Source organism: Echiichthys vipera, assembly GCF_963691815.1.
Source record: "Echiichthys vipera genome assembly, chromosome: 1".
Classification (NCBI taxonomy): Eukaryota; Metazoa; Chordata; class Actinopteri; order Perciformes; family Trachinidae; genus Echiichthys; species Echiichthys vipera.
Window position 1 is genome coordinate 12,654,401 of NC_139826.1, and position 26,758 is coordinate 12,681,158.

Below are 26,758 nucleotides of genomic sequence, written 5' to 3' on the forward strand. Positions count from 1 at the left end.
TTTAAGGTCCCATATTGTAGAAAGTGTGATTGCCATGTCTTTTTTAGATTATAGAGCAGGTTGGGGTGCTATATAAATAATGTGAAAGTATCAAAATGCTCAATCCACAGAGAAGAGCACTCGGCCCATATTCATTTAAATGAGCCGTCAGGACTTCTGTATGGTTGTGATGTCACAACAATACTATATATAGGTAGAAAGCAGTGTTGTGACGTTCAGGAAGGAACCAAATCTATTGAACGACTCTTTAACACGAACGATAGGAACCTTTTTTACTATGCACATATCACATGACGTTATCTGTGTTGTCCACACTGCCTTGAATGTTTGTGTTAAATTATTTTGGTTAGATATGGAATAAGACATTGACTGGTTCAAACATATTTTTAGGAAAAGAGATAGCATATTTTTATGTCCAGAATTACTTTGATTGTTAAAAACTATATTTTGAATGGAAAATTCTTCATTCTCAAATAATACTGGACTATACAGAAACCACAAATACAAACATTTTAAAGAAAATCTGGAAATCATATACAAACTTTACATGAACTTAAAAATAGTAAAGCAATAAAACTAGTGAAATTTGTAAAGCCTTGTACACATATTCAAACTCAGATATCCCACCAATAGAATATATATTGGTAGTATGTTTGAAGAATTCTGATCCAAAACTTAGCCTACCATTCCTCCCATTGATAATGTCCCAGATAAAATGAGCTACCCCCAGTCTGGCTTTTTAAAAAGTCTTCTGAACTGCTCTTGGAAAGGAACAGAACCACAAAATCCGGCCAAAAATCATATCTCTAGTAGAAAGTGCAGCAACAGTATTATTATCGTAAATGCAATACAATAAGGGTGCAGACGCAGAGACCACGGATGTGAAAAACCTGGAAAGGCTGACCAATCAGAGCAGACTGGGCTTATTTTTTGGGGGGGTCTTAAAGAGACAGACACTAAAACTGAGCGTTTCAGAAAGAGAGTGAATACAGATATATTCAGACAGACAGCAGGAGAAATCTGTTTTTAACATTAAAGCATGTAAACATGTAACATGTACATGTGAGAACCTGAAAAGGAGCATAGTATGGGACCTTTAATGCTCAAGGTCCTCTCTCAGACCTGACAGTCACTCTGAAGGACAGCATAATCAACACCTCATAGACACTGTGTGTGCTAGCAGGACCAGAAACCATCAAAAGACCCTCTGGGTTGCGTAAAATCAGACTGGAATGTCCCTGAAGGCGTCAAGGCTTTACCAGTTTAACACCACCTGTTCCCTCTCCCCTCACTCAAACTAGCCCATACATTTTTTAACCCTTATTTAATCAGGCATGTGAGTGGAAAATACAGCACTGTCCTGGAGGAGCAACTGCAGGGGGATGGAGTGTCAAACAACATCACACACACCCCAGGGAGAAGACTGGCACTGCTGTCCAATGTCATTCACTCCAATGGACACCAAGGCCTTGCTAACAGGTATTTGACCTGAAGAAGAGAAAAACATTAGGTTGTATATTACAAGTTTGTCTCTTGACTGTACTGGGTTGTTGTTTTCTGGTTTTCAATGGTGACCATTGGGTCCATGTAAATCATAAATAAATCATAGAGTGTGGTCTATACCTACTCTGTAAAGTTTCCTGAGATAAATTTGGTCAAGATTTGGCACTATAAATAAAATTGAATTGAATTGAATTGAATTGACCGATAGCGCTCAAATATTTTTTGTTTTTCTATCTATTTGGGAATGTTCAATCATCCAGGTGGTACACTTGATGGAGAAAGTTGCTGATTTAAGGTTCGCTTGTCCCATAAAGATCTCATACGAACATTAAAAAATAAATGCCATTTTGTATTTTCTTGGACAAGAAACCATTCGGTGCAAATGTCTGCTGTCAAAAAGTTACAGCAAGTTGATTTTGTGGAACTCTGCTTAACAACATCACATTGTGCTGACACATTTTGTCAACCCTGTGGGTTGACGTCTTCACTGACTGACAGAACTCCATGACTGGTGACAGCATGCAGATGCAGAGACAGAGAGTGAGAACAAGATCTCATCTCTAGAAAGTCACACCTCAACACATTAACATGAAGTCCATGTTTCTTGGTAAATACCCACAATCAATCTGTTGCTCAAATTATAACCAGTATTTGTTCTTGGCAGAGTCTTATATTGGCATTTTTTCCTGACAGGGCTCCATACCTCAATGACTGTCAGGGCATGACAAACACTGTATACTGTATTTAGCAAATGCGGTCCTGGTACAGGTGGGGCTTTGTGATAGTGATGTCAGGAGTCTCCATCCGTGTATCCATATAATCAAATATGGAGATTGCCATGATGACTTGATGCTCATGCTTCTGATTTGAATGAACCTGTGGTCTTACTTTCTAAAAACAGCACAATTGAGAGTAAATTGTTGCTTCTGTACAAAACTTTTCTTCTTTTTTTTAAATTTTAGCTTCTAGTAGTTGATATACAGTGATGTACCAAAACTATGTCCTATTACTGATACTACAGTGTATACACCATGTTGGAATGACAGTTTATAAAAGATAATGCACTACAGTGTGCACCCATGAATGACAGCTTTAGTTTTGGAAAAAAAAGATGTATTTTCTTCAGCTGTTAGTAGCTCCTTCATTTTTGTCATCTCTTGCATTTAAAAAATCAAGCCATTATAGAATGCTTGCAGAAAACAGTGTGGACTTAATGCAAGAGTTAACAAAAATCGAAGAGCTACCTATAAGTATATGTATATACATACTGTATATTTGTACATCTTGTTACATATTAACCATTAATAGTAACTGAGTTAGTTAGTATAGAGAAGGATTAGTGTGACCTCTTGGTTACAAGACTCCACTTACCACATGGTTTGGCAGGAATTCAGGGATTTAAACAGTAAACAAATGGATCTATCGTATGTATTTTGGAGGGAAAGATACCTCATTCATCAATTAATCGATGAGTTAAGTAATTACATTCTAAGAAGAAGAAGAGGAAGAAGAAGAAGAAGAAGAAGAATTCCTTTATTAGTCCCGCGAATGGGGAAATTCAATTTTCACTCTATTATTTTTCATGTTACACACACACAGGCCCGAAATACACACACATGCACAGTCAGGACCTATATACATGCAACTAATGGAGAGATGTTAGAGCGAGGGGGCTGCCAGTGACCGGCGCCCTGAGCAGTTGGGGGTTCGGTACCTTGCTCAACAGCACCTCGGCAGTGCCCAGGAGATGAACTGGCACCTCTCCAGCCACCAGTCCACCCTCCATTCATGGTGCAAACAGGGACTCGAAACAGGAACCGTCCGGTTCCCAGCCCAGTCACCTATGGACTCGACCACTACGGCCCCCAGTCACAAGTCACAAGCTGTTTTATAAATTGTTACAAAATGTATCGATTTTAAAATGCAATTACACAAGTACAAAATTCTACTGAATCTTAATCACTGACACTGACTGTGCATGTTTTTTTCAGTTAATCTGAGTTATCATGTTTATTAAAATGGCCTTCATCAAACTTGGGCCACAGATGAAAAAGTCATGTGATAAATCAATGCAGTACAACATCATTGTAGGCCTCGGCTCTGTCAATGCACAGTGGAGATCGGCCAAGAAGGGCTCAGGTATTGAAAAATTGATAAAAAAGTATTTCCATGTTTGTTGGACCCATGCCAGTTGTCATAATAATTTTGTACACAGGAGGAGGTCGGAGCAAGAAGAGTAAGAAGGGCGACAGCAGCTTTATTGCATGGACTGGAAAGACTAGGATCATGCAATATTATCTTCACAATTTGTGTTCGGGTGAATGACGAGATATAAACCTAAGTGCTGGTTTAGAGGCTGCATTGTCTAGGTTGCAGACATTGCTGCCAATTCGTTCCCCCTCACAGGACCGACTATTAGTTTCTCCTGGAATGAACCAAGTGCATTGTTTATTGTTAGCCGTGCACTGTAAAAAATCAGCCATCTGAAACTGTCATTTCAATTTGTTTGGAGATTTAAAATCACGTTTTTACTCAAGGAAACATGAAATCTGAAAACATAAATAAACAACACCTTTGACTTATTTCTAAATGAACCATTTTTTCTTTCTTTTCTTTTTTTATTACACCACATTATTTTAGTTAGCAGGCCAATAATCTGGTTTGGTCAAATATTACCAGCCATAGTCATATTACACATTCATTTATTTTTGCATATACTGACATAACATAGATAGACATACAATAGATTATTCTGTTGAAGTGGGGTTTTTTCAGTGTAGCGTGTGTCCAGTGGGACATCAGTGCATATTTTTGTCCAGTGTCAGACCACGCTCCCCTCTCCAAACCTTGTCTGTAGAGGCCTTCAATGGGTCATCCGGAACGGTAGTTCATTAACGATGCTTTAATTGGAGGCTTGTTTGCCTCTGAAGGGTTTGGAAACATTGGGGTTAAAGGCAAATTCCTGAGCAGCATCAACATCTACGCACCAGTGCCGACGGTTAGTGGGGGCAACAGCAGGACCAGCTCTCCTGCAGATACCTGGAGTGACATATACTGCACATGGATGGGCAGATGACTTTTGTCTGTACAGACTTGCATTCGTACACACATTGACACAGTGATAGATTTCACAGTATTTACAGATTACATTTGGCTACATAATGAAGCAATTGTCAAGCCAGCGTGTTTACAGACAATGGCTGTAATGAGCTGCATACTGTATGTTACGCAGTGTGGTGTGAACCACTGAACCGTGCACAGCTCTGTTTTGTTTTGTCAAAACAAACTAAAGAGAACAGTAAACCAAACCTTTTCAGTTTATGGATTTGAGAAAGTGAATGTCAGTGCCCTGGAGAAAAATGTCATCACACTCCCCTTCTGTAAGCTGTAATACGTGTGCACCATAGAGACTACTTGACCATCCATGTCGTTGGTATTTCTTTGTTAAACATCTCAGCTGTTCTTTGCTGAATGCAAAGAAAAAGTTTGATGTAACTCCAGCAGAATGCTTTAAAATAATTGTTTTTCTTTGGTGCCCTTTTTGGGTCACAGAGCGGTCTTATTCTGGACCATTAAAGTGAGCAGTAACTCATCCCACAACAGGAGTGGGGATTTTTTGATTTGGAAAAACTGACCCTTTATTCCTGCTGTATTTCAGTTTTGTATGCCACAGTTAATCCAAACATGAGAGAAGCACGTTTACTGGCCTCTCCTGTCTTGTGTTATCCCTTACGGAGTATAAGTAAGTGATTTCAGGATTTCTAGGCTTTTGAAACCCTAAAAAGTCCCTTAAATGTCTCAACCAGCAGAGTTGCCAGATGCAGTTTTGGCTGCCCTTTAGGTGGTAAGTGAGATCATTCACCTACCTGTGGCTCAAATATGGACATTTTAGTGTGAGCGAGATGAATGTGCTCTCTCTTTCTTCCACGGTCTCTCTTTCCTTAACATGCAAGCACGGCCAAACGCGCCACTCATGGAGTGGGAAAAGGAGGAGACACACACCTACATATTTACATGGCACACATACGCACGAAGAGAGAGCGGTGGTTGCGACAGAGGGCGCAGCAGAGGTTGTTTTCTCCCTGCCGTGTCGTTTTCCAGCTTTCTGTCACTCCGCGTCTTTGTGCGTAAAGGCGGTATCACCATGATGACCAAGGTCCGGAGATTCTGCTGCGCCAGGATTTGATTCACAACTCTGGATAAGGATTTACTGGTTTCAATGGCTCAGCACAGTCTCTGGAGGGAAACCCTGAATTTCCACCTGGATTAATGTCTCGACCATGAGGATACCTGCGCTTGGACATGAATCTGTGAACGGTTAGAAAGTACAGTAAAGTAACATTTAAACTTTACCCGCATCAATAACCCATGGGTACGTTGACATGATAATACGTGTGTTGTCATGTTGATGATTAATTATTTAATTATAATAATTCGGACTTTATTCTATTCTTTCCCTACTATATTCGCATACTGTGTGTTCTGTGTGTTTATCTTCTGGCTTGGATGCATTGAAGTGTGCAGGACTTTTTGACCACCCTGTCTGGTTCACTGAACTTAATTTAGACAACCGGACTGAGTTATATAGTCTGGGGGTGAGGGGTGAAAGTCCGTCCCTAACTGGACCTCAGACCTGCTGTCTAATGGGGCAGCGGTTTTTCAGCAGGGGGGCTCCCTCATTAGGAGTCAGAGGTCAGAGAGCTCAACTCACATGGTCAAGTGGGTACAAGTCGTTTACTCTTTCCCCCTGAGTCAGTGTCTTAAGGGACTGTCGGGCACAGGGGTGTAGGGGCAGGATGTTGAAATTCATGGGATATGTATGACACACAGGATCAGTAAAGATATGTTTTATTTATTCAGCACAATGACAAAAGTTATAGTTGAGAAAACATCCAGAAACATCCAGCTAGATACACACATCACAAAATTGCATGATTTAGATACAGTTGTGTATAATTTGTTATTTTTTTGTTTTTGTGTTTACCCATTTTTCAGCAACTTGAAATATTTTAAACATTTGCATCTTGTCCATAAAATATATCATTCTAAGTAAATGATGGTATGTTATCCATTTTTGATGAAAACCATTCATGAACATCAGACCAAAACACGTAAGTGTATGAACATTTAAAAAATGAATGGTTTCAGTTTCAGAAGAACAAAAGATGCACATATCCACTTCAATTTGAAAACTTTTGTGTGAAAAAAAATCACTAACAGGGTATATTGCTGATGCTATTAAAATGGGTTCCTTTGACTTAATAAGCTGTAGAACAAGATACATCAAAAGAAAAGGACTGCCTCCTTAGACGGACCATACACATGATGCCATACAGAGCATGAGTTCTCTCCCCATAACTTTCACTTTCAAGTCATACAATTTCCGTTTTACTACTATTCACAATTTGTATTTTTGGTAATTAACAGATGACATTGTCCAGGTGGATAGTGGTCTAACAGTTCCTTTGTGTTAACAGAGAGCATTTGTGTTGAACATGTCTGTACCACTCAGGTGTATGCTAATGTGAACTTCTCTGTTTTCACTCAAGTGTCCAACTGTAAGGATTCAGGAACTATGCAGGCAGCCTGCGTCTGGATTGTCAGGTAATATTGAGAGATTGTTTCAATTATGGACTAATTATTTCTCAGACTTTTTGTATTTTAATGCAGACAAATCCTATTTTCATGTAATTCAACTGTGTCACTCTCTGATTACCCATTAATATTTAAATTTACAAATATTTTATTAGCATCACAATGCTATGTTTATTCATGATTCTAACCCAATAAGTAAGTATCACCAGTAACCACTTGTGTCTGTTTCCTGTAGAGCTTCTGTCCTCCTGCTGCTGCTTTGTTCAGACCTCCTTGACTGCCAACACACAACCGACCACAGGAAGGTGAGCAGCAGTTGCATAGTGCTGCTACTGAAAAAAAAATACTCAAAATAATGTGTGCTCTAGCATGAACTGTTTGACATGATGGTAGACCTCCCTCAAATATTTCCAGGGGTTTTTCTTTTTCTTTTCTTTTTAAATATCTATCAGTCTAAACGCATGGTTGGCAAAGGCTAGTGGAACACTCTTCCAGTGGGAGATGGCATGCATGATCGTGTCTTGTTGGCATAGCCGCCCTAAATTACAGCTTTTCATTCTTGCTTCTGTCCCAGTATGTATTAACAGTGAGATTTTTTCCAGGGGCAACCTGAAACGGGTGCTAATCTGTTTACTTGTAATGAGAGCATGAGTGGAAAGTTCTGTTGATTGCAGTGAAACAGAGAGGGCTTATGTCAGCTGTCAGTTACCCACCTCTTGACCTCTGGGGCCACAGGAACCACAGGGAAGAAAGTAGTGGATGCTCTCCTGGATGAAGCGGACTGACCAATCAACTATCCAGTCAGGTTAGAGGGGGCCTGTTTCCACAGGGAGTCCAGCTGTGTGACCTGTGGTTGACCTGAGAGATGACAGTGGCATTGAGTTACAAAGACTGAAGCAGGGTAGAAGAGATGGTGGGGTGTCTGAGGTCTCTCTGAATAGCTGCACAGGCTGATTGACAGGAGAAGAACTTCCTGCCAACTCTCCCTAGCGCTTCTGTTTTCTCTTTACATTTGCTAAAAAGTCAAAAGCAGCTGAGCTTTTACTACGACCATGTGTTTGCCCAGAGAGGTTGCTGTGAATGGAGACAAAGTGCTCCTTAAAGAGTAGGATTTCAACACGGCTCCGCGGATAAAGCCGACTTGGCTCAGAGCTTCCCCTGGCAGCTTCCTCAAACAGAGAGTGCAGTGATCACTGCTAATTCATCCCTGGCAAAGTTGCACAGAGGGATAGAGTCAACAGTGAGAAATGCAGGTAGCCAATAGGGGATACGCCACTAACAGACACCCACTAATCAGCCAAATCAGGGCTTTATAACAGTGAACAGAGGTTGGTTTCATGGACAGTGGTAGGAGGAGGAGGGGCAGGATGGTAATGTTGAGGAGATGAGGTCACTGACTTGAGCTGATGTACAAGGCCATGATCTGGAGGGATTAAAGTGTTGTTGATGGAGGCTTTCCATCAATTCCTGGTATTCACTTTATGTGGCACTATCCAACTCTATTGCACTCTATGGTGTCGCTAATCTTGGTTGTTTCATCACCATACAGGTTGCTCAGAGGGCAGAGCCCCAACAGGAGTTCAGGACAGAGCATGGAGAAATTCAGGGCTCTTGGGGCACCTGGGGGTCCTGGTCCACCTGCTCCAGGAGCTGTGGAAGAGGCGTACAAGAGCAGAGCAGGCCCTGCTTGCCTGTTTACACTCCATCTCAATACCCCTCCAGAAGAGATGGTGTTCACCCCCAGCAACCAGGCCACGTCATTTCAGCCCTGCGGCCAACAGTTTCTCTGCACCGCAATGCAGGCAGGTCCTCCAACAGCAGCAGCCGTGGAGATCTGAGGGAGGAGAAGGAGACCTGGCCTGGTGGAAGGAGGTACTGTATCATCCTGCATAGGGTGATGGGATTGATTGAGCTACAGGATCACTTTGCTTACAACTGAATTTACCAAAGCAGTGTTTTTTATTTTTATATTTGGAGGAAACAATATAAACGGAATAAAGAAACATATGCTGACAAATTTAACTTCCGTCCAAGGCACTAGCAATCAATACATGGTTTGAAGAGAATCAAAATGAGGTTTATGATATTCTACATCCTTCACCATTAGATCTTTTCAAGTTGTGTTTTACATTGTGCTCTCCACCACCACCATCAACATTTCATTTGAACCTGACACCTATCAGTAGCTTCAGACATAAGGTGCTCTGCAAATAGGTGCAAAAGAGTTAGTAATTTTCTATTAAATATTTTATTGTAATTGATGATCATTTATTTAACCTGAGTGTTACATTTAGCACTGTGAAAGAAAAACTGTCACCATCTATTGGAAGTAATTTGACGTCAATGAAGAGCGTTTTTCAGTAGTGTGGCTCTTGTCTTTGTCAAGATCAGCAAGTATTTAGAGAGCCTGTACGGCCGTGCTGCATGCTGAGCAGCCTGGTCTAAAAGTGACTCTGTGGGCCATCTGACTGCCCTTCAGTGCAAAGCTAGTCTTTTATGGATGTAGTCAAAGGCTCGGCTTGTGCTTGGCAGCTTTGTGACCTCCTTCCTGTTGTGCTTGCTTTTAAACAAATAGCATATTGACAGCTGAGTAAGGGGGGGGGGGGGGGGGGGTGTTTAAGTCGGAATCTAAGGAGCCAAATAACGACAAAAGCTCACAGAATTTTGCTACTGGGATCTGGACGCTTCTCAAAAGTTGTGGTTCGGTTGAAGAACCCTGACTGTTTGGCAAAAGAAGACATTTAGCTAACAGATGAAACAAAACAAGGTGTGGATCCAAATATACTGAATGGCATCTGTTGTATAACCTCTGGTTGGTTTAAGGAGGGTCAGTAAATTATCTTTCCTTTAGTTTGACAGACGATAGGTAACTGAATTAATCTCTGGGCTAGTTAACAGAGAAATGTTGGTGACAAATAGTACACAGTCATTGGTTTAGTTGTTGATTCCCTCATGTTTGTTTCTTCAGGAGGGTCACTCACATCAGCCCGGGGAGGTATGGCTATGGGAGAGCTCCTTATGTTGCTCAGTTGCAGATGGACAGAGGCCAGGGATCTGGGGCGGCTCGCCTCCACAGACAGAGACGCTCTCCTGCAGCTGATGGTCACCACCCCACCACTAGAGGTCATGGGGGCCACAGGTCAAACAACCTGGACCCTTCCAACAACCTCCATCGCTACAGCAGACCCTACATGCAGCCCAGGGCACAGCAGCCCCAAAATAACCAAGTCTGGGCCCCCCTCTACCAGCCTGGTTCAGCCAACCAGCCTCAGGTCCAGCAGGAGCCACAATCAAGCAGCCAGATGTCTGGACCGCAGCAGCACCAAGAGAGACCGTACGACCCCCTGCCTAGTTCCTTCTGCACAGGGGAGCATACTCACTACAGGATCTGCAACAGTAATGTATGCATATCTGCACCTTCTTTTTCTTATTCTTAGCATACTGGCATTGGCATTTAATTGATAAATAACATCACAGATTTTCCTAATTGATCTGATTTTTTATTGATTCTTTTATTTTGTTGATTAATCAGTGGGTGGAATAAAAAGTATGTATCACTTTTGTAGTATTTATTTAGTTATATTCTACAAATTTTGATGTAAGAGTAAAAGATAGAAACATAAGATTTGAGTTTTTTACACAGTGCAACAGTGATGAGTTTAAGTGTACAGGTATTGTATGTGTGGCGACAGGGATATAAAGTTTACAGTAAAAGCCTACTGTAGGTATGCAGCGCCTGTGGGGTTCTGGGCATTGACCAGTGATGCAAAAAAAAGGATGGGTCTAAATTTCAATTTTTAAACTTTATCCAAATGAAGGCAACATTTGCCTGGTGGCTATGCAGTAATTAGGCACTGTCTCACAAGATTTGCCTCCTGTCACCTTCTATTCTCTGCAAGTGAAGAGGCGAATAAAAAATTTGCTTCTGGTGGCAAATTAAATTTTACTTTATGACCAGCGAAGTAGCAGCCTCAATCAATAGCTCCATCAGCATGTGATTTGATATGAATTGCTTAAAAACGGTCAATGTGACAGAGATGGGTCAGGATATTTAGTGTTTACATGCCGTGGAGACATGTACGTGGAGGAGGAGATCATTATTGTACTTTCTCGGATCCCTCTTTTCTTTGTCCCCAGCCTACAGATACAAAACAACAATGAGGGGCTGCTTGGCACAGCATCATATCAGTTGAAAGCTACTTGCTACCTAGCGAGCATTCACACACTCAACGCAATGAGGAGGAACGTGGCACAGGACATTTGTTAGCCTCCTATAGAACTACATTTTTGTTCCAAAACTGTACAAACCAAACATTTCTTAGAATTTAAAGCTATTTGATACTTACACAAAATATTTTCCCCCTGTCTACTAATATTGGTAAAGCTGTTGGCTCATAGCATTTAAACCCCAGCTGTAAAGTGTGTGGATGGGCTTTGCTTATCTGATCCAAGGTTATGGAATCCCTCCTGTGCATTCAACTTAATTGTGAACAGTGTCAGTTCTGTATATTGTCTCTGATGACACAGATATTCAAGCAAAATAAAGCAGACCAGGGGCTTGTTTAGACAAAGAAGATATGGGGGGATGTTAGGGAGGTTGACTTACACTGGCAAGCCCTCATAAATACTGGAATACTACTTTTAGCAAGAAAGACTGAGCTGCAAGCACAGGGTTAAAACTGTTAAAACAGAGGTCATCTGCAGCACTCCATCAATGGCTCCAGAGCATGACAATGAGAAATGTGAACTTGCCACAGTTACAAAAGGATGTATCTGCTGGACTCTGTCTTTGTGGAAAATAAATGTATGTGTGTGTGTGTGTGTGTGTGTGTGTTTGGTCCATTTACAGGCCTGTCCTCCATCCAGCAGACACATCAGGGCTGTTCAGTGTTCTTCATACAACAACCAGCCTTTCATGGGAAGATTGTATGAGTGGGAACCTTTCAATGAGGGTAGGGTATATGTATATGTACAGTGTATGCATGTATCATTTTTTTCCTCTGTGGACCCCGGGAGTAACAGTTAGCTTTTGTGCTTGTGATAGCTAACGTCAGAAAATTAACAAATAAGCAAAGAATTACATAGTTTTAATAAATACGTCAAATAGTGAAACTGTAATAATCTTGTGGCTTCATGAAAAATAAGGATAACGTTAATCTACAGCCATGCTAGCTGCTCTGAAGCTGTAACATTACTTAGGCACAGTAGTGCTTTGCGCTAACGTTAATATCAGCATGCTAGCTGTAAAAACAAATCTCTGTCTGTCTGTCTGTCTGCCGTATTGTCATTCACACAATTAAAATTGCTACAATGCCAACGTTTAGCTTCACCATCTTAGTTTAGCATGTTAGCATGGTAACATTTTCTAATTGTCACTAAACAACAATTCGTCCCAATAGACACTTCACTCAAATCCACAAATATGTAGTAAAAATATGGCGATCACCAAAGACAGTAGGCTTTATCCTGTGAGCACCATGAATGTACCAAATCTCATGGCATGGACTAAAGTTGTGGACTCACCAACCGATCAACAGGCCAACATTGCTAGTCCTATAGCTACGCCAATTACATGGCGTAAGACATAACAAATAACAGCAGTAAAGTCATGAAGTTTGTGTGTGAAAGTTTGTAGAAATGACAGAAAACGTGTAACCACAAAGGTCCTGCTTAACGTTCTGAGGTAGTCAGATCCTGACCTTAAGATTACTCTAGGCCACACATGTTTCCCAATAAATCACATTTTCCATGTCAGTTGCCTGACCTGTGATCTATATGAACTATGGTGTGGTGTGATGTAAGCGCTGCAGTATGTCACCTGTCTGCACGCTCACTGAGAAATGTTCACCCATACAAACTCTCTGACGTTACTCACCTGAAGTATCCAGGCAACAGTCAAAACACCTCGTGAAATGTAATTTCTCTGAAAACACTAATGGAAATAACAGGCTCCAGATTAATATCCTGTCACACCCATGTGTGTTTTGAGATCTCGTCCTGTGCTGTAGACCTTGACTGACGGGTAACGCAGATGTAAAGATTAAATAACCTCAGGTAAACGTAGGTTGAGTCTGGATTGTTTGACACACATCTTGAACAATGATTAAAAATGATCATGTACATCTGTTTAAGAAATACCATTCTTTTGGGCTTATAGTATATCTAATTTATAAAGCACCTGAACAAAATGTAAAAAACAGGGATATGGGGGCATATTCAGAAAACATCTAAAGGCTAAGAGTAGGTCCTAACTTGCTGATTTAGTAATAACTCCTAAAATTAAGTTGTGTTTCACTCCTAATTTTAGGACTTCTTACTTTTTAACCCTAGAACACTATCGCTCAAATTCATAACACCATAACTAATGATAATGGTGATTTTTTACCAGAGATAATACACCCAATAAAAAGTACTTGGTTAAAGCTGTTTCAACTCTCCACTATTAGACCACGGGAAAAACGAGGTTGACCGGCATCTCTCAGCTGTCTGTCAGGAGGATTTTGCACCAGATGCCCTATCCAGACCCCACATAGTGCGGCAGTTCATTCACTTCCCCATTGAAGTGTTTCTGTCATAAATTCACTCTTAGGGTCTCATTCCCCCTCATCCAATCACTGTGGGCGTAGAAGGTATGAACATGATGTCATTCATAGCAACAAGGTCAACCGCACCCTCTAGTCTTAGCTTAGGAGTCCCTCCTACTCCCTAGTAAAAGTTGGTCTCAGAGACTTTGGGAATTGGTTTTAATCAATTACTCTTAAGTAAGAAGTTTTAGTGCTCCCTAGGAGAACTCTTTGGGCTAAGATAAAATGTTCTGTGAATACGGCCCCAGGATCGTTTGTGGTCGCTCACTGTTGTTTTTGTGTCATTAAGTGAATCGCAAATATATTTTATTGTTTGTTTCTTCTAACTTTTGTGCTATCATTTGATGCTCTGCCCGTGCACAGTATATTACGAATGTACTTCCAAGGAACTGACTTTGACTGTGAACCTTTCTGAATCATTCTGAATTTGTAAAGCCCACTTATCTGCTCCTTTGGGGCACTTAAAGATCCCATATTACCCTCATTTTCATGTTCATACTTGTATTTAGACTTCTATTTGCTTTAATCTTCAAACATTATTTTTTTCTCATATTGTCTGTCTGAATATACCTGTATTTACTCTCTGACTGAAACACCCGAAAAAACCCAGTTTGCTATGATTGGTCAGTGTATCCGGGTCTTTTGCATCTGCGCTCTCTACTTTCTGTCATTTCACTTTCTACCTATACTGTACATAGTATAGTTGTGACATCACAATTGTACAGAAGTCCTGATGGCTCGCTTAAAGGCACAGTTTCTGAATACGGGCTGTGGATTGAGCATTTGATACTTTCACAGTATATACTGTAGCACATCAACCTGCTTTATGGTTAAAAAAAAGACATGGAAATCTCACTTTTTTTTTTATTACAAAAAACACCTTCTTACACATTCTCTGTGTTCTTTTGCTATGAAGTTTTTTCAACACTGCTGCTATACTGCTATATTGCCATGAACTGCAGTTTTAAAGCAGTGGTTAAGCAACAAAGCAACCAAAAAACAAACCAGCTAGATAGCAGTCCTGTGTATTGCTTGTATTATTAACATGGTAACAGAATGTTACCCTGTGCCCTGCATGATATGATTTGTTACCGACCTCTAAACTTTTGTGACATTAAGTATGTGAGGTCCTGTGCTTGAATATTCTCATGCTACAAAAAAGGTCCAGTTATTTATAATTCTCAATGTGTATTCACTGTGCTCTACAAATGTTCCTATTCCTTATATGTCACTGTCACATCGTTACAAAGAATTCATTGTTAATATGTGAAGTATGTAAAGATTTGTAAAAATGTACATTGACTTGTATTATATGCTGTCCATCATATGTATTTTTATTGTCTTTTTTCAGTTCCTGGGGATCAGCATTGTGAACTCAACTGCCGGGCCATAGGGTTCAGGTTCTACGTGCGACAGTCAGAGAGGGTGATCGATGGGACGCCATGTGGGCAGAATGATACATCTCTCTGCGTGGCGGGAAAGTGTTCGGTAGGCCTCCTCATGAATAATTTTTTTATTTCAACCTTTTAGTCACAAGCCAGTGTCTTTGCTTCCTTTATCTTATAACTGTCCCCATTTATACCAGATCCATGGTGTTTATGTATACTAAAAATAATGCTTTTACATGCTTTGCAGAAAATGAGCACAGAACATGAGCTTCATCAAGCTTTGTATTTATAAGTTGGCATTGTTGTTGGATCCTAACATCACGTTTTAATTCAATTCAATTCAATTCAATTTTATTTATAGTGTCAAATCATAACAAAAGTTATCTCAGGACACTTTACAGAGTAGGTAAAGACCACACTCAATGACTTATTTATGATTTACATAGACCCAACAATTCCCCCGTAGAGTACAGTGGCAACGAAAACCTTCCCTATAACAGGCAGGAACGTGGAACAGACCCAGCTCTGTGGAGGACGGCCATCTGTCTTGACCGGTTGGGGAGGAAGAAAAGGAGAGAGAAAGAGAGAAAAGACACACAGATGGACAGGGAGAGACAGACAGACACACTTCCAGAGATGCAAGCAAAGCCTAACAGTAACTATAATATTTATAGTAATGTGAATATGACGTATATGTTAAGGCAGTTAATACAACAGAATAGTAGAAACAAGCACAGCTAAGGTGACAGAATATGAAAATGATAATAATTATGGTGGCAAACATGATCAATGATGAGTAGTGGCAATAGCAGCTATGATACAGCTACAAATTTTATAGTTTATTAAACTAGTGATAGTACATATGAGTAACAGTGACAATAGCAGCAGGAAGCGTCATGTAGGACCATGGCAGCAGGCACTACCACGATCAGCAGAGACCTGCGAGACGACAAAGCACAAACAGCTCCGGGGAAGAAGCTGAATCAGTAACATGCATTGATGGGACATGAATGATTCAGACAGAGAGGAGAGAAGCTCAGAGTATCAGGAAAAGTATTATCCCCCGGCAGACTAGGCCTATAGCAGCATCATTAAGCAGAATAAAGTCTTATCGTAAGCCCTAGCTGTAAGCTTTATCAAAAAGGAAAGTTTTAAGTTTACTCTTAAATAAGGGGACAGCGTCTGCCTCCCGAATAACACTTGGGAGTTTGTTCCACAGGAGAGGAGCTTGGTAGCTGAAGGCTCTGCCTCCCATTCTACTTTTGGAGACTCTAGGAACGACGAGTAGCCCTGCATTCTCAGAGCGCAGAGATCTAGTTGGGTGATACGGTACTATGAGCTCTTTAAGATACGACGGAGCCTGACCAATAAGAGCTTTGTACGTAAGGAGAAGGATTTTAAATTGTATTCTAGATTTTACAGGTAGCCAGTGCAGAGAAGCTAATACAGGAGAAATATCTTCTCTTCTATTTGTTTTAGTTAGTACACGAGCTGCAGCATTTTGGACCAACTGGAGACTCTTAACAGACTTATTGGAGCAGCCTGATAATGCTGTTTTACTGTATTACACCATAGTCTGTGTGAATACTCAATTCTAATTCTAATTCGCTGATTCTGTTTACCATTCTAAATGAATTTGCTGCCATACATACTTTGCGAGTGACCATGGTATAAGTGGGATAATGCCCTTTAAGGTGTCTATTATCAGGAAATAATGGATTCCGTAGAGGCAAGTCATATCAAGAGTCAAGAGATCTTTATTGTCCCAGGAGGGCAATTTGCAGTACAGTCAGCAGCAAAAACAACAGTAAAATGCACAATAATAACACATATGATGACAAAGAGCTAATAATTAAAAGAGATGGAATACACAACGACATGAGTGACATGGGACAACAATTAACAATCATCAATCATCAAGCAACAAACAACAAAGTGCAACAGTGCCACACTGGATGAAAACACAGAGTTAAAGTGACCACAGTGCTATCAATTGTTAAGAAGGCCAACGCACCTCCCTGAAGTCCATTAACTCCTGATAATGGGCACCTCATTGAGCATTATCCCTTACATATCTGTAACAACAAAGTACAGTTAAAAGGACATGAAGGATGGAAGTTTTCTTTTTGCAAGTCGATTTTGGTCAACACTATTTGGATATTCTATGCTACAATTTTGAAATATGGTTCATGTTTGACAATGAGTGATTTATCTTTTAAATATATGTCTATTGACTCAATAAACCATGGATACATCCTAACAATAACCCAACCTAATTTAAAGTTTAATCCTAACTAATAAAACTAAAAGTGTTTAAGAACTGGACACCTAATTTGTGTCCAAATTGTATGTCGAGCAGTCGTTCTGGTGTAGTAATAGCTGTGACCAGCAGGGGGCAGCATGGTATCAGAAGTAATGTGATGTGCAGGAGTGAAGTAGAGGTCAGGAGGAGTTTTTTTTATTACCCCCTGGGATTAGACCTGGGATCTCAATGTAGGACATATTTGTACTCTTGACCCCATATTTAAGACACACCATGAAAACATACCTGTGAGCACAGGGTTTGGGAGACATAAGTCGCTGTGTGGGCTTGCTTATGGCTGGTTATGTATTCAGTGTGCAGGATTCACTTTAACGCTTTTTTGATCAGGGTTTAACTGAAATATGTTGGAGAAAGAACTCATTTCCAGTTGGTTATGATGACCTCGCTGTGTTAACCCCGTGTGTTTCCCATGTGCTGTAATCCAGCGAAAATCTCAAGATGGAGATTTAATCAAGAAAGAAAGCCCTCTAATCTCTCGTTTTGGCCTTGATCATATTTCCACTGTTAACACAAATGACATGGTGATCCTTTCGCGTGGGAAGGGTTGAATTATTATTAATGACGGAAACTAAATTGTTATTTATGATTCTAAATCAACCAATTACACAAAAACTATTTTTCTGCAAGGGTTAACGGTTTATTTCCCTGCCTCAAGATGATTATTTGAGGGTTGAAACTCATCAGCACGTTTTCATGGTGAGTTTTCAAAGAGATTTTTTTCTCATCACCCTCCCTCTACTGGGATTTTCTCAGCTGTTCCAGCCATTGGAACAGGAGATCCCGCCAAGCTTTAAGGCAAGACATAATGTAAAAGCATCTCAAAATTTAATTCAAAGGGATACTTGAACGGGCTGCACACCCATGTGGACTAAAGACTTAAATATGGACGTAGTCTCTGTGACGTCAGCCATAGGTTTCTGAAGAACCAAAATGAAGCTCAAAGATGCCAGTTGCCGGTGGCTCCGGATGTAACCATCTCGGCAGCGTCTGCTCCCGACTAATACAAAATTGGGCAAAGAGGTGGAGCTGCTGTGGGCCACATGAAGCCCTGTTGCCGAAACACACCTACGTAGCGAAGGCTAACAAGCTGGGCTCACTCCCTGCCACTAGGAGACTACCTAGCTGAGAGGAGAGCAGCTGGCGGAAACTACAGGTGCATATGGTCATTTGAGCACTTGTAGCAACTCAAATACAGCCGGAACAAACCCCAGCGCCAGGGGTCACAGCAGGTTGATGGCAAGCGGCGCTGCTCTAACTTGGGGTTTGTGTTGGCTGAATTCCAGTTGCTACGGAGGTCTTTCTCCCCCCGGTCAGTTACCACCGCAAATATAATCTAGAAACTACAGGCAGAGGGCAGGGTCTCTGTAGATACAGACACCACCACACACTTCTAGGGTGTCCTAAGTGTTGATTGAGAGGGATTACTTTTGTATGAGCTCATGCATAGTTCTTTAGGAAAATCCTTCTTAGTAAACCTTTAAACCATAACTGCTCTCAATGAACTTAACACTGGTAAACCTTTGTAGTTGGCACTTTGAGTTCTGCTCTCCCCTCCAGGGGTAAGAGCACCCAGCAGATAGATACCATGGCATGAGGATTATACACTGAACATAACACTCAGAGTGAGAGATGTCATTGCAAGTATACTGATTAAAAAAAGACTTTAACTGCTGCACAGCTATTTATCAGCAGCATCGTCATCAGCATGGAGCAGCAAAGACCCACAGAGAAGAGCAGATTATTTGAATTGTCATTATTGGTGCCTGTTTGAATCAGCTGATGCTCCTCTAGTTTGGTGAACTCTGCTTGACCTAACTTGATACTTAATAACATGTCAAAATACTGTGAAATGGGATGGATCCAAATTAAACATTTTAAATGAATAAATTCTATTTTTTCAACCGTGCTAACAGAGAATTTCAGAGAGAAATATCTTGACACCCATTGGATGGAATGCTCTCTGTAACATTTGAGACATCGTATCACACCGTCTTACATTGTTCAGCTGTTAGCTGAAGTTTGCTTTTTCAGGCTATCCTTAAGTAGCACACTGTTGTTAATGTGGCTGCCGCAGCAGACAGGGTCCATGCAGAATAAGTACACTCTTTTGATGTGGCCCTGGTGGCTTCCTGCCCAGTAGTCAACCATCTGCTGTGCTCAGTGGATGGAGATGGAGAATATCATATCAGTATTTCGAAAAGTGCATTTGATGCATCATAAGTGAGCACATTTGCTGAATTCTCATGGTGAAAGTCAAGCTGCGTAAGACGATTTTACTAGTGGGTCACTCTACATATACCAGATTGTATTTTACAACATGTTTCACACATTCATTACATCAACTGCTGTTGTTTCTCTGAGATAAGAGACACAGCTCTGTTTTTAATATCTCACTGGTCTCTCTCTCCAAAAGCAGTATCTGTTCTTTTTTTGGCTATTTTCGACACCAGTAACAGCAACGCTGTTAAAACTAAAGTGATTATAACTAAAATGCAATAAACTAAACCCATTTAAGTCCCTACTAACTGAACTAAAACACTTCTATACTCCATAGATCAGTAGGTATGTCAGACCCAGTTACTTTACAAGCTGGTGCCAGTCCCCAAGGAACTGACAAGTGATATTCTCCGACCTGCCGGGTACTCTAATGCCTCTGATTCAGATCAGAGCCAAACCACACTGTACTGTTATGTCTTTCTAATTATTCAGAAGGAGGGGATCCAGGGGGTCAGAGCGTGTCCTTGCATAGCTCAGAGATACTGAAGTAGCCTACATATTTTTTGAAGCCTGGAACACATTGATGATATTGTCAAGAAACAGCTAGTTGTCCAACTGTGAACTGCATTTTTCTTAAACCTGTATAGATATGTGTAGATGTCAATCAAATCAAACATTCAAAGCATTCACATGTGCACACTCATATGTGACTTTTAGAAAATAACAGGTAAATAAATTAGAGTTGAAAGGAACAATGCTATGAGCTGAGGTTGAAGCTACATTATACTCACACAATATAGCAGCTCACTGTTTCCTTTGTGAGTTTTTTTTTTACTTTGCAGGAGTGTCTGGAGGTAATTTTAGTTTTGGCTTTCAAGTCCCATTGCGGTTCTCTGCTGCAGGTTGTGGCAAAGAACTTTTTTTTTTTTTAGATACTTAATCATGATAATGAAAAATGAATTCAAAACATTTGGACTGAGAGACAAATGTGGCTCAATTTAACTTTCCCTACAAACTGAACTGCAGAGCCCGTGTACATGACTCACTGCTGCTGATTACAGAGTCTCCTACCACACAGCCGACAGTTTGTGTGGTCCCTGATACTTCTCCCTGACACCTTTCATGCTGCATGAATAACAACCCAGCTCTGTCCATTTGACCTTTGGCTTCTGGTGTCACTGCAGGTGTCCATATTAGATTTCTCAATCTAATGCAGTTACACCCTTAAATTGGCTGTTAGAAAGACTCACATCTATCTAACTAATTATGAAATTGAGCTCTTTTGAGGTTCATAGCCTTTAGTTTTGAACTGATGGAGGGTCAATCATCATCCTCTCATTACCTGGATGGTTGCTGTCAGACTAAATTGTCTGTTGTATTGTTTAGGTTTCAGTGCTAAAAAGGTCAAAAGGTCTTGGAAATATAATAAAAGACAGATTTCATTTTTCCCCCATGTTGGCATACAGAGTGCCCACACAGATTTCAATGGACTGCCGATATATTTTATTCCATTTAAGTGTCTGTGCTTAGTCACAGAGAGTCTACATCCTGACGGTAGGCAAGCCAAACAGTTGCTCACTGTTCAGGACACTCAGCACTCTTTGTGTGTGCTGCTGAGGCTTTGCTTTCCTTCATAATTTGTCCTGCCTCAGATGGCTCCAAGGTGCTACTTCAAAACTGCAGAGTAGCACTGCACTCCCGATTGGGTGGCTCAGCACACAACCTTGTCTCCTGAAAAATGACATCCCCATACGACAAACCTGCATTATCAATTATGTTTCAAGGGAATTCAGGGCAAACTTATTTCCCAGGCTGTTGGGAGAAGTTACCAGTTTCGAGAAATTGCTTTCTGACCGGCGCATGTTGTTAAACGGTCGCTGTTTTAACATTATGTTAAATTGGTGAATTAAGGGTTGTTAGGTAAGTAAGTCAGGTAAGTAAGTTAATTACCTGATTAGAACAGTGGACTCCTGCGTAAAAGTCCTGTGACTCATGTCCCAGGCACATTAGAGCAAGCCTAACTCAGAATTCAGACTTGAACCATCCCTTTCATGCACACAGCATTACTGGTAGTGACAGGGTCCACAGGAGACCAACCTCTGTCAGCAGCGTCACTAATATGGTGGTAACAAAAGTAACTTAAAAGACAATTAACTAAATGAAAATCTTACGGATTATATCTTTTAAGCTAAATTCATACTTGCTGATGACAAGCACATATAATGTTTGCCATGTTCACCATTTTAGTTTAGCGTGTTAGTATGCAGACATTTGGTAATTAGCAAAGTACAGCTGATGCAGATGGGAATGTCATTCGTTTCGCAGGTTTCTGTAAAAGCTATTTCCATTCCTTTTCAAGAAACCACATTGCCAATGCTCAACTACAATGTGATGTGATTTTGAACTGTGAACTGTAAATATTATATAATGTAGTTATTTTTTAACAATATTACATCACATGCTGCATATAAACTAGGAGGAAGGAACTACATAACTTTTCTACTAAAAAAATATGACACTTTTATGAATAAGTGTCGAAGTGGTAAAAAAGGAGGCGGAGTTGCTGACATTTTTAAAATCTGTATTTCAGTGCAAGGAAACTAGAGTTTATTTGGTGATTTTAACTCTTTCGAATATCTCTGTGTTTTAGTAAAGGGGGAGTCAAAAATTATCTTCGTAGTTATTTATAGACCACCAAGATACCCAGGAAAATCCTTTGAACTGCTCTCAGTTATCTGCATCGACTACAAATTTTTGATCATATCTGGGGATTTTAACATTCACATAGAAAATAACATGGACACAAATGCCAAAGAACTTTGTCTCTTCTTGACACTTTTAGCCTCTTCCAACATGTGGAAGGGCCCACACACACTCAAGGCCACACTCTGGATCTTGTTATCTCATTGTTGAGGTGTTGACATTACTTCTGTTAATATCAAAGTCTTGGTTCTTTCTGATCATTTCTGTGTGTTCTTTGACTTACAGATAACTCCAATCATTCAGTTACACTCTGTTAAGAAAAGGTACATAAATGAGAATACCAGTGTTAAGTTTATGGAAGCTTTAGCAATGTCACCAAGTGTGAGTGCAGAGACAGTTGATGAACTCTTGGATAGAAAAAATGGACTCAGGCAAGGTAACAGTTCTGGTCCTGTTGGATCTCAATGCTGCGTTCAACACTGTGGATCACAGTATACTACTAAACAGGTTGGAAACCTGGGCAGGACTCAGCGGGACAGTCCTAAAATGGTTCAGGTCCCACTTGGGGAATTATTTTGTGACCATTGGTAGTTATTAATTCGATCGAGTGACTATGACATGTGGAGTTCCTCAGGGGTTAGTCCTTGGACCCCTTCTGTTCAACTTATATATGCTGCCTTTGGGTCAAATTCTGCAGATTTCTAATGCCAACTATCATAGTTATGCAGATGACACACAGATATATCTTGCACTGTCTCCAGATGACTGCAGTCCAATAGAGTCATTATGTCACTGTTTGGAGCAAGTCAAAAATGGGATGAACCAAAAGCTAAATCAAGAAAAAACTGAGATCATTGTTTTTGGCAATAAAGAGACGAGGGATGCTGTCAGTTAACACCTCGAGTCGCTGTCTTTAGAAACTAAAGACCAAGTCTGAAACCTTGGCGTGCTGATAGACTGAGATCTGACCTTCAACAGTCATATCAAATCAGTCACAGAATCAGCCTTTTATCAACTTAAGAAAATATCCAGAATGAATTAATTTATGTCCCAAACTGATCAGTAAAAGCCGATTCATGTTTTCATCTCCAATAGACTTGACCAGTGTAACTGTCTTCTAACAGGACTCCACCCAAAAAGGATCAAACAGCTGCAGCTCGAGATTGAACCAGACCAGATCACATCACCACAGTTCTTAAGACCTCAAATGGGCTCCCAGTCAGCTACAGAATAGATTTTAAAGTTCTGCTACTGGTTTACAAATGGTTTTGCTCCAGAATACATTAATTGTATGTTAGTAGAATATAAACCCAGTAGAGCTCTGAGCTCTACTGACTCAGGTCAGATAGTGGAGCACAGAGTTCAAACTAGACATGGTGAAGCAGCATTTAGCTGTGACACAACTGTAACAATCTACCAGCAGATCCGAAATCAGACCCAACTGTGAGCACTTTGAAATCCAGGTTAAAACATTTCTCTTTTTCATGTGAAAGCTGAGCTCTTTTTAATAACTTTAAACATTATTTTCTTTTTTGTTACTTTTTATTCTTCTTTGCTCCTGCTTTAAACGGTGTTTTTTATGCTGTTTTAAAAACATGTTTTGTCTTTATGTCTTTATGTAAAGCACATTTAGTTGCCTTGGTATGAAATGCGCCATATAAATAAAGATGCCTTTTCCTGCCTTGACAGTTATGTTAAGTATATTTGATATCCAGATATCCTTTGATCAGTTTCTTTAGTATCACTGAGCATTTCTCATGAATCACGTGTACTTACGAGCATGTTGAAACAGGCAGCACTTAGGGACTAAAACCCCCCTGGATGTGGTCACTCTTTTCAAATGAACAGTGAAAGAAAGATCCCTTTATGGTGGAGATTCCATTCAGCTGCGACTTTTCTCTCTTTATAATGAGGAAAGGCATTTGAGAAGGGTGTGTGTATTTTTAAAAGCCAATCACTGACCACACACTTCCCTGCTGGCTGTAGTGGGCCCTGCTGAGGGTAAAACTCTATGTAGCTTGCAGTACTCTAGGCCCAGTAGCTGGTTTTGCACTACTTCCTGTGGCTCTTCCCAGTTAGATGGAAGACACTGGTGACAGAATGAGAAAAGCAGTTATGAAAGCTGAAATCCGGTTGATACTTGTGGATGATAAATGTGCCAAATATAACATGAGCCTAAATGTGAGGTTCTATTATTATAAATGCCTACTGATAAGAAGTGCAAAATTGAACTGACAGATTTGGGCAAGGATTTTGACGTATTATTTTAATAAAGATGACGTTACATCCGATCCAGTGCAGTGGTGAGGTCTCAGCCACTGGCATGTTTCCCAGCACCCGGAGCGCAGCTCAGGTCCAAACTCATCAAACAACATCCCAGGCCACTCCTCACTTCTCTCCAACTGACAGCTGCATCTGTTTAATGCATTCCCCGCTGTGGTGGACAGACGGACTTGTTAAAAGGGGGATGAGTGCCCTGATATACAGCCTGCGTGCTGAAGACTGGTGGAGATACCTCAATCCCATCTCTGTCACGACAAGCCCCAGCTGCACACTCACAGTGTTCCCCACCATTACCCACTGCAGATGGTTATGGATTCATGTCAGCAGAGCCTGCTGTCAGTTGTATATGCAGTAACAGTTATGATGGGTATTTGCTGAGGAAAGATGCTGTCTTTACCATTAGTACTTGTGATATCAGTCTAGGGATTTGAACTCATAGTGCATGTATTTCTAAATGTATGACTTGGCTCCTGGGATGACAAGTGTAGGTTGGTCAGTTTTAAGTGAACTGTCTGGACATCTATTGGATGGATTACCATGCAATTTGGTATACTTTTGTCACAATATCAGAATTTTAAACTTTCATACAGTGTTGTGATTTCTATGCTGTTGTTTCTTCTGTGCAGCCTTGGGTTGAAATCTAATTGTAGATCTGTGTCTTTATAGCTTTAATACTTTCAATACTGTCAAATGAGGGTATTGAAGCTTTCTGAAACACATGGTACTAAAAAATATCTATACTTTTGACAACCTTAGTTTACACGTCGCATTCATGTTCCTCTCATGAATTTAAATGATGTTGGTCACTTTTCATGGAACAACATCGTCAGTTCAAAATTAATGACTTATACCTGCAAAGTGAATGGCATTCCCGTTAAGCTAGTTTGGAAGATAGTGAACAGTTTTCCAAGTGAAGCTGTTTATTGTCACATGGGTAAAGTTGTAAAACTGAAAATACAGAAACGTAGGTGTAACAATCCTTAAATGTTATAGAATAGAATAGAATAGAATAGAATCACAACATCTCTATTGTGTTGCAAGCACTGAAAACAAAACTGAAACTATGGAAAGCTCAAGAGACTAAACTTCAACCGAAATATGATCTCATTCAAAACCACCACTAGGTGGCTACAATGTCCAGTTGGCAGCAAAACCACATTATTTTTCTCATTCCGTCTGTCTGAATATACCTTTATTCCCCCATTTTAGCGGCTGTCTTTTTAAGCCTCCTTCAGTCTGCGCTGATTGGTCCGTGTTTCCGGGTCTTTCACATCTGCGCTGTCGGAGTCTACACCACCAAAGCAATAGCAACCGGTGAATGAATGTTATGGCACTGTAGCAGCACTTTCTACCTATAGTATAACTGTGACCTCACAACTGTATGGAAGTCCTGACGGACCGTTTAAAGTCACAGTTTCAGCTATAAAGCAGCAGCTAATAACCATACAGTATCCTGCTTAAGGACACTTGTTAGAGCACTTGTCACTGTCAAGAGGGCTTGAATATGAGATTTCCAGTTGGAAGACAGTTAAGACAAATGGTGTTTGAGGAGTAAAGATGTGAAGGAGATGACAGATTGATGTCTTAGTTTGGCCCACACTTCCTGAATCTTGATGGGCACTGTTGTCCCCCCTACTAGCTCTCACTGGCCCATGTCGGTCCTCACTGGCTCTTAGTGACCTGTGCAACTCTGGTGGGCTTAAGCGCTCAGAGTTCGGGGGTCAGAAACTTGTTCTGCACCGTCACACCTCCGCTGGGCTCTGCTACAGCTCATAAAGTCTTTCTTCAGGAGACAGGGGAGCATTTAACCTTGTGAGTAGGGCCTCTTTCAAGCTGTGAAAAAGCAAAGTGTCTGCATTTGATGGGATCACCATTTGATGTTTCCAACAAACTGGTGGTACCTCTATTTGATGCTTTAAGCATTTCCAACCTATGTTATCCAAATCGTGATCGTTATTATTATTCTCCCGTACGTTTTTTAGTCCCCTCTAGATGCTGCATACTTTCAGCTACAAAAACCATTCAACTATCATAATGTTCAGCTCCTTCGGCTGATTTATGCTCTTGCCTTTCATACTTTTTCATATATTCAGCCCTTTTTACATTTTTTTAATAATGCAAACCAATGGAGATCAGCTAAAAAATACTCTTAAACATGCCCC

General features: G+C 40.6%; 1 protein-coding gene across 1 annotated transcript in view; it reads left to right on the forward strand.

The window, feature by feature from the left end:
* Positions 1-5,722: 5,722 nt before the first annotated feature.
* The window catches only part of thsd4 (thrombospondin type 1 domain containing 4), a 49,463-nt gene continuing 28,427 nt past the window's right edge, over positions 5,723-26,758 (forward strand). Inside the window, exons 1-7 of the mRNA XM_083914048.1 lie at positions 5,723-5,875; positions 7,053-7,107; positions 7,334-7,403; positions 8,648-8,970; positions 10,067-10,499; positions 11,948-12,050; positions 15,034-15,170. Of these exons, the coding sequence (XP_083770174.1) occupies positions 5,872-5,875; positions 7,053-7,107; positions 7,334-7,403; positions 8,648-8,970; positions 10,067-10,499; positions 11,948-12,050; positions 15,034-15,170 (1,125 nt within the window). The 5' untranslated portion in view covers positions 5,723-5,871. The remainder of the gene's footprint in view (positions 5,876-7,052; positions 7,108-7,333; positions 7,404-8,647; positions 8,971-10,066; positions 10,500-11,947; positions 12,051-15,033; positions 15,171-26,758) is intronic.